The sequence below is a fragment of the Stegastes partitus genome, unplaced genomic scaffold (assembly GCF_000690725.1).
Source record: "Stegastes partitus isolate 25-593 unplaced genomic scaffold, Stegastes_partitus-1.0.2 Scaffold2346, whole genome shotgun sequence".
In the NCBI taxonomy this organism is placed as follows: domain Eukaryota; kingdom Metazoa; phylum Chordata; class Actinopteri; family Pomacentridae; genus Stegastes; species Stegastes partitus.
Genome location: NW_007580077.1, coordinates 1 through 8,705, shown reverse-complemented (window position 1 = coordinate 8,705; position 8,705 = coordinate 1). Strand labels below are relative to the sequence as shown.

At 38.7% G+C, this 8,705-nt stretch overlaps 1 protein-coding gene across 1 annotated transcript; it reads left to right on the top strand.

Annotated features, from left to right (window-relative positions):
- The first annotated feature begins 3,120 nt into the window (after positions 1-3,120).
- On the top strand, positions 3,121-8,587 carry ifi35 (interferon-induced protein 35). Its single transcript, XM_008304890.1, has 10 exons — positions 3,121-3,185; positions 3,494-3,520; positions 3,716-3,793; positions 4,444-4,602; positions 4,988-5,104; positions 5,180-5,324; positions 7,196-7,305; positions 7,392-7,575; positions 7,746-7,852; positions 7,967-8,587. The coding sequence occupies exons 2-10, from the start codon at positions 3,506-3,508 to the stop codon at positions 8,174-8,176; spliced, it is 1,125 nt and encodes a 374-aa protein (XP_008303112.1). The 5' UTR covers positions 3,121-3,185; positions 3,494-3,505; the 3' UTR covers positions 8,177-8,587.
- Positions 8,588-8,705: the final 118 nt, after the last annotated feature.

The following is an 8,705-nucleotide window of genomic DNA, read 5'->3' as shown; positions in this document are numbered from 1 at the left end:
TTTTGACTCTCGACCCCTTCTTTTTTTTTGTTTTTGTTTTTGACATTATCTGTTTCATTTTGATAATAGCTGCAAGGTGGGTCGGTGGTTGGCATCGTTGCCTCGCAGCAAGAAGGTTGCCAGTTTGCGTCCCAGCGGGGACACCCAGGATCTTTCTGTGTAGAGTTTACATGTTCTCCCCGTGCAGTGTGGGTTCTCTCTGGGTTCTCTGGCTTCCTCCTACACAGACCAAAAACATGTTGAGGTTAATTGGTGATTCTAAATTGTCCGTAGGTGTGAATGTGAGTGTGGCTCTGTGATAGACTGGTGACCTGTCCAGGGTGTCCCCTGCCTTCACCCTGAGTCAGCTGGGATAGACTCCAGTCCCCCCACGACCCTAATGAGGATTAAGGTGTATATATAGTGGATGGATGGATTTTGATGATGGGTTGAAAGTGTTTTGTTGAGGTGAGATTTGTTTATGGGTTACATTCTGGAAAATCTGAGGTTGTTGAGCTGAATAATTTGTTGAAATATTGACCGAATGCTTTCAAAAGGTGATACAACGTTGTGGTTAATGTTCTACAGATATCATTTAGTTAGTGTCTTTCATACTAGTTTATAAACTGCAGTTAAATTAAAACTGGTTACAAGTTTATCTGAAGGACTCTTTATGTTCAACTTTTTACTCTACTGCTACTCTAGTTATACTTTTTGACAGCTGCAGACACTCATTTATTTCAGATTATCAGTTTGTGCACAAAATATGATCATTCTGGCCATAAACTCTGCTGCTCAAGTTAAAATTTGTTCCACTTTAGGCAGCTACAGGGGGAAAGAATTGCACTTTCAGACCATAATAAATGCATCCATAATCTAATCTGATTTGTTTTGTCTTAGACAGTAGAATTGCTGCTTTAATTTAAGGAGCAACTTGCAAGGTTGCCTTTTTGCCAATTTATTACAAAATGTTTCTTGGAAATTATAGTTTGAAATGTTAAAGCTTAATTTTGTTTATAAAGGCATAAATTCAGATTAGCATTTTGCTATCGAAACTTTAATTTAAACATGTCCGATTGTGTCACATAAGGGGGATGTGCTCTTTCTAAATATTTCTTCCTTAGTTGTACACATGAATTCATTGAGGTTACAAACATGCATGTTGCTCTTCAAGGAAGCATCTGATTGTGTTTTCTGCCACAGTTTAGTGAGTTTATATAACGGTGATATTTATAGAAAAGTGCACGGAGCAAATTTGTCCCAACAGAAGTTTTAGATTCTATTGTATGTATCAGAACTTTTAAACAATTTAAGTCTATTTTTTAAGCTGGCACCTCTATAAGGCTTGAGCATATGTCAATAAACATGACTGATCTGTAATGATGGTCATCTGCATCCTAACCACAGGCAGCAGTCCAGCACAAACAGCCTGCTGATATTTTCCATTATTAGTGTCATATTCAAATATAAACAAAGAAGATTACTAACATGCTATTTATTAAAAATTAAGTTTCAAATAAGCTGCTGTAGCTGTTAGCTTTGACTTAATGAGAAAAATGTGACACAAGACAAGCAAAAAAAAAAAAAGCCTGTTACTGAGCTGTGATAAATATATTTCCCTCTACAGTGTAGTATGAATTTAAAAAAAAAATCATGGCAATAACTGCTGTGTTTTAGAGTAACTTTAATCATTTAAAGGGTGAATGCAGTTACAGCAGTTGCTTTATTTAAATCAACACAAGCAGTATCAATAGAAGTTATACACAATTAAATGTTGTTTAGAAAAAGAAGATAGAACCAAAGATACCCTTCCAACCGATCTGGTTCAGAGCCAGAGCTTGACTCAGCACTAGTTCTTTGTGTTTCCACCACCTCACCACCGGCTCCAGGTTCTCAAAGCTGCTTCTTTTCAGACACCGACTCTTTGCTGGTCCAGAGAAAAGCACCGATTACATTGATTTTGGCCCACTGCTCATCAGCAAAGTGCTCTAATTTGACAGGGAGAGTTTAAAAAAATAAATAAATAAAATATTCTTTTCTACCACAATTCATAAACAATGTCTTATTTTCACTAAATTATAATTTAGCTTTTTTTTTTTTTAAATTTATTATTACTTTTTTTTAGTTTCTAGTTATTTCAGTGACTATGGTGAATTTTTCCTTTTCCTTAAAAGAAGGGTATGAATAAAGACCACTGCACATGCGCTGTTTATTCCGCTCATAGAAACGAAAATAAGAAAAAAAATCACTCAGTTTCATCTCAGACAAATCTGACATTAGAACTCCCTGGTTTATTTTTCTTAAAGTCATCTCTGGTCGCACACCGGTCTGAGCACCGCAGCCACCAACAGCCGCTACCGCGGCCTACTACGTGGGGCGTTCAGGGAACATCGGTACATTGTAGAGTCTATCGATAAGAAAATGTTCAGCAAGTCATATGTTTTTTCCTGTGACAAGGTGAGAACCTAATGAGAAACTTGGTCGCACAGGTAAACAAAAAATTATTTTAAAAAATTATTTAAAAAAAGTCCTGTGTGGACTTCCGTCAGGCGCGAGCGTTGTTCAGTAAACGGTTACGTATGCAGTGACGTATGGCGTGGCTCTAACTTGGCTCCTTGTCGATGGAAAAGCAAACAGGTTCTTCAAGGTGCCAGATTTGAACCAACTAAGCACTGGAGCCAGCACCAGCAACCAGCTAGCACCTGGAAAATGGGCATGTGCAGTGCAATGCTAATAATAAACTACAAGCTGTTGTGTAGCATTTCAGGTCCAGTGGATTTCTCAGGACTTCATAAAAACTTTATGTAACACAAAACGCCTTACAGAACAAAAGGAAACACTGGGAAATTTTAAAAACAACACCTCCAAAAAAAGGCTTAATAGAAAGGAAAAACTATTTAAAAGACTATAAACATCATTAAGAATGAAAGAAAAGACAAAAATCATGAAAAATGTACATAGTTAAAAGAAAACAAAATCACACCAACAGAAGATCAGATGAGAACGAACTATAACAGTTGTGAAGTTAAATAAAATAAAATCCAGAGTTATTTCCCTCCCTACTGCGGCCCTTCGTGCTTGTAGTCATGTAAATTTCCATATTCCCTGCCGCTCATGAACGCAGCACTACATTCTGGCTTCCTGTTGCAGAGAAAAAGAAACTGAAAGAACAAACGTGATTTTACAGTTCAGATCGTCGAGAGGAGGTGAGTTCACCGTTTTTTTAATCAGAAGTTTAAACCAAACAAATCGTCTTAATATAATGCAGATTGTTTGTTAAAGTTTTCATGTTAGTCTACAGCAGAACGTCACTTATTAAAAAAGTTATGTCAAGACTTTAATGAGGTGTTTATGTGTCAACAACAGGCCTACAGGAGGTTTACTGCTCTGAAGTTTAGTTCACCTGCGTTTTTCCTTTTTGATACCCACATTGTCCTTCATTAGTAAATGTATTTAATAGACTCATTTTGAGTGACAATGAGCCAAATGTGTATTATTTTGTGAATTTTTACAGGTTACTGTCACTATGTCTTCAGACGAGGTGAGAACAACATCGTTTGTTTTTCTCATGTTGTTGTTTCTGCTGAAACATTCCTGCTAGGTTTTTCTCACCATCCGCATATATCTATAATATCTATACTGCTGCTTTCCCTTAGAAGATTGGATGTTTTTCTCTTATATTCTTGTCAAGATGTCCGTGTTGTGATGTTTCTGTTTCTGTTTCTCTTGTTTTTAGGATTTCTCTCTGATTACCACCACACCGCCGTCTGAGGACACACTGGAGGGAATCATGGCCTCAATCAGCAGCTGCAAGGTTCCCAGAAGCTCATCATTTATTAGAGAACACACAAACGCATCCATGTACATCATATGAAAGGCACTCATACATGCTGAAAACACATAAATGTAAAATAGTTATATAACAAATGGTGCAATATTGTGACTTTAAAAACTTTTTTGTTGTTGAAAAGAAGAACAACAAACTTCTATTTGTAAAAAAATACATATATATATATATATATATATATATTTTAAATCTCAACATTATTACCATTTTTGCAACAAAAAAAAATACAACCAGAAATTCAGTTTAAAGTAGTTCAGAGGGAAACATGAAGAGAAAGTTAATTATCTTTGTGATCTTTAACTGGAGATTTCAAAGTTCTAAAATATGGGATGAATAAGGATCAGTTTCTGGAAATGTGTTTTAAGCTAATGCACAAGACAGCAAGATGATTATTGGAGGTAATCAATGCGTTGATTAGCAGAATTATTAGTTATCAGTTGTTTTTATCAGAAAGCACCAGAATATTTCTTCTGCAGTTGTAAAAGTGCATATTTCTGAGCTCGAGGCTGCTGGTCAGGCAAAACGAGACATTTAATCTGGGATGGACGCTTTATAAATTGATTAATTGATCGACACTGATTGGAGTTTTGAACGCAGCTCTTCTTGTGCATCCACAGAAGCAGTACAACCAGCTGCTGGAGGAGCAGAAGGACCTCGCTACCTCCAGAGACGACCGGCGGAATCTGACGAAGCAGTTCAATCAGCGCACCATGAAACTGAACCAAGACCTAAAGGACGACCAGCGTTCCCACAAGGACCAGCTCGCCAAAGAACAGGTGTTGGTCTCTCAGACGCTCTGACGTTTAAGCCTCACTGTGCAGTATTACGCACATCTACTCGGCTGTTTGCAGGTTTCACTTAAGGCTGCTGTCAACCACATAATTAAAAACACAGTCAAGCTTGAAGTGTATCTCCACAGTGATTAACAGAAGAAACCTGACTTAATAAAACTGAATTTATGTAGCACCGAGGTAATGAATAAATGAAACAAATGTAAAACTAATTCTACCACCATTAAAATTGGGGCTTTATATTGTAAACCCTTCAGAAATAAATCATAATAAAGAATGTATAAAATGAAATGCATTTTGAATGTAGGTGCCATTGAGTAGATGTAATATTCAGTTTTTTGCTCTGTTGCTGTGTGAACTCGTGGTCCAGGCGAAGCTGAATCAGCTGAAGGAGGATGAGAACGAGCTGATGGAGGAGATCCGGAGGGTGGAGGCTGCACTGAAGGAGCAGAAGGCTGAAAACAAACAACTGCAGCAGCAGACGGACGTACGTCCAGCAGCTCACAGTTACCTCTCGTCTGCAGCCAGACCACCGTGACTCAACTGTACCTGTCGGTTTCAGGTGTTCACCGCCGTGCCGGAGAAGAAGCTCGTCTTCACCGGTTTGACAGGAAGTGCAGACGACACGGAGATGTTTCAAATGAACCCGCGCATAGTCTACCCGATGGAGGGCGGCACGGCGCTGGTGACGTTCGAGGAGGAAGTCGGTGAGTTTGTTCTCGAACACTAATCAGTTTAATCAGCAGCTGCCAGCAGTGCGTCGTGTTTTAATCGGTGGTTAGATGTTTATTTCTGCAGCAGCTTTCAAAACCAGAATTACACATAAAGTATAAAATACAGCAAGAATTTCAGAATAAAAGTAATAATAAAAATAACCTTTACTTAATGTGCAATATTTCATGATCATGTGTGACTTTACCTGTGACCTCAGTGTGATTGCCACCACTACCGTTTCACTTTTCTAGTCTTATTTTATTTTACTTCATTTATTTCAGAAGTGTTTCACACTTAAATCTCATTGTTTTTCTACTCTCTGCTGCATTCATTCTCAGGTCATTTTGTTTTTTTCTGAGCAATATCTGGTCCAAGAGTTTCCTTCGGGATCAATAAAGTTTTTTCTTATTTCTATTTTTTTACTTGAAGCTGAAACAGTAAAACCTCTTTCACAATAAAGCAGGACTGTGGGAAAAAAACAGTTTTAAAAAGATTTTTGGTGCAGAATTAGGATTTAAATCATTTAATATATGTTGACGAGGGCTTTGAAAGTGAATCTTATATTGAATTGTCAGTATTTTTGCCAAAAAAGGATTTAAAAAAATATATTAGTAGATTATTTCTTATGTTCAAAGCAGAATTTAAATTGTACAATTACAAGACAGAGATGCTGTTTTAATTAAAATCTCAGTTTGTTGCTTAAACTGATCCTGTAAAACTGGAGCTTTACTTGCAGGATTTATTCAGCCACTGGGGGGCACAAAGGAGCTTCTGTTGATTTGCAGATGTCTTCATTTTAGTTTTATTTGTCTAATAATAAACTACAGTCTTAAAGGAAATGATAAGAAGAGAGAGCAGATTTGTCGTCTCATGCAGATAAACCAAGTTTCCCAGAATCAATCAGTCTTTATAAACAGACTTTAGCATCTTAATTCATCAGTTCTGACGGACTTTAACCGTCTCAAACATGTTTTTTGTGGAGGATTCCAGTCACTCAGACAGAAGCAGATCAGCGTTTGTGTCTGTGACTGTTCTAATGTTCTGCACATTGAGGGAATAAAACATCTGTGAATCTAGACTTTCATCCTGTCTGCTGGCTTCCTCCCTCAGGTCAGACTGACCCACTGTAATATCTGTATCCGTTACGGTAACAAAGTTCAACTAGAACAAGAAGGGATTTTAAGGACATTCGAAACATGTCAGCAGGTGATCTGGGAGGTTTCTGCATAAATCAAACATGAATGTCTAAAACTGTACTGAAACATTCACTCAGCTCTGTCAGGTCGAAGGGAAGCAGCAGTTTGTGGTTCAGCAAAGTTATTTATTGCTGTGTGAACTGATCATTAGCACGTGCTGCACAGCTTTTCTCAGTCTCTTGATGTTTTTTTATAATGCAGACCTCAGTGCTCTTACTTTGCTTTTTTATTTTCTGTTGCAAATTCTCTGTAGGATGATCTCCACAGCTGTTCTCTCTCATGTTTGCTTCAACAGGGACTTGACAGAGTACTAAAAAACCTTAATCTGAGTTGGGTTTTTTTGACCAGATAAGAGGGCAGAAATCAGAACAAGTGACTGAACAACATCAGATTTGTATTCACTGTTGGTGAAAGATTAGAAAGAATCACTCCTGATGCTGAATGAAATATCAGGCTGAACCACTTCTGTCTGATAGACTAAACCTCCTGATGCACCCTCTTTATTTCAGCTGAATGTTTGTGGCGCAGATTCCATTTTTAATTACCAACAATCAAGTCACTACTAAGCAGCTGAAGCACTCAGTCTCTGTGGCTTGAAATAGCAGACACGACTCGATTCTCTGCTGTGTTTTCACATGTAACATCCTGAATGATTTCCTCGTCACTAGTTGCAAAGAAGATTCTGGCCTTGAAGGAGCATAAGGTGGATCTGGGAGGAGATTGCAGCATCACTGTGGAGGCCACACCAGTTCATCTGATGCTGCCACAGCTGGTGGAGGTAAAACAACCAGAACAAATGAGCCATATTGAGCCTGTAAGTGCAGCATTTAGCTTCATTTAAGTGATCCGTTTGTGTTCCCGCAGATCGACACCGACGTCTGCCCTCGCCGCATTTTGATCTCCAACCTGCCCAAGGGCGACACCGACATGCTGCTGAGCAAGCTGGAGATCTACTTCTCGAAGAGCAGACACGGAGGCGGGGAGGTGGAGGACTGCGAAATGCTGCCTGACTCTGGGAACGTGGTGGTCACGTTTGTGAACAAAGGCAGTGAGCATCTGGAGCATCTTTGAAACAATACTGTAGACTGGAAATCATCTTAAAGATAAAATCTGCTGCAATGTTTTGTGTAACATGGTGTTGTAGGTTGTACGTGTGAAAGGCTGCTGTAAATTCTCTAATATTTTGAACCCCAGCTGATAAACTCTTTGTCCTGTCAGTTGCCGAAGGTCTAATAGACACCGAGTATCATGAAGTGAAGCTACAAACGACGAAGCACAAAGTGAGAGTGACTCCTTTTCTGAATGGAAAGATCACTAACTTGGAGGTAAGCATGCGTGTCAGGAGGAGAAAAAAAATGTTGTCCACTCTCATATGATGAAGCGCTGTGATCTTCCTATTGATTTTTAAAATACTTTCGACTGTGGTGTTTCCCTGTCAGACCACGACGACAGCGTGTCCTCGCACGGTGCTGCTGACGGGAATACCTGCCGTCATGGAGCAGGAAACTTTGCAGGACCTGCTGGAAATCTACTTCCAGAAAAACGGCAACGGCGGCGGAGAGATCGAAGCCTTTCTCTACAACCCTGTGGGTCAGCAGGCCTCGGCCCTGTTTGTAGGCATCTCATCAGAAGCAGAGGAGGAGAAGTAGCTGTTGATTTAAAGTGTGGCTCAAAAAAACCCTTCTCAGCTTCATGGTGATAACATCTGCCCAAAGTGAAGATATGATCCAAGCTGCTGAAAAATGTCTTGAAGTATTATATTCTGTTTCAGAGCTGTTGGAATCCAGCTCAAAGTTACTTAACGTCTCGTTTTGGGGTATCAAGGTGGTTGTTTATTTTTCTAGAACAAAATCTAAGAATAATAATCTCATAGAAATATTTAAATTGGTGTATTCACAGATGAAGAAGACTTTAAACTGGGTGTTTTCTGTCTGAGTGCACAATGAATACGATCTGGAAATAATACCAATAACCTACTGTTAGTCTTAAGACTGTGTTGTTATATGCAAATGTAAATGACTTCCTGTAACACATTAAATTGGTGCAAAATGTTAAAAATACAGAGTTTTTGGTTTTTAGTTGCTATACACTGTATTTAACATAATATAATACAGATGTGTTGTAACACCGCAGTCAACAGCTGGTTAGTTAGCTTAGCATAAAGGCTCAGAAGACAGG

What these genes read in the sequence shown, in the direction of transcription:
- ifi35 (XM_008304890.1), top strand. An exon ending in AACTGCAGCAGCAGACGGAC is followed by an intron (nt 5,105 to 5,179) that starts GTACGTCCAGCA and finishes TGTCGGTTTCAG; the next exon opens with GTGTTCACCGCCGTGCCGGA. An exon ending in GAAAGATCACTAACTTGGAG is followed by an intron (nt 7,853 to 7,966) that starts GTAAGCATGCGT and finishes TTTCCCTGTCAG; the next exon opens with ACCACGACGACAGCGTGTCC.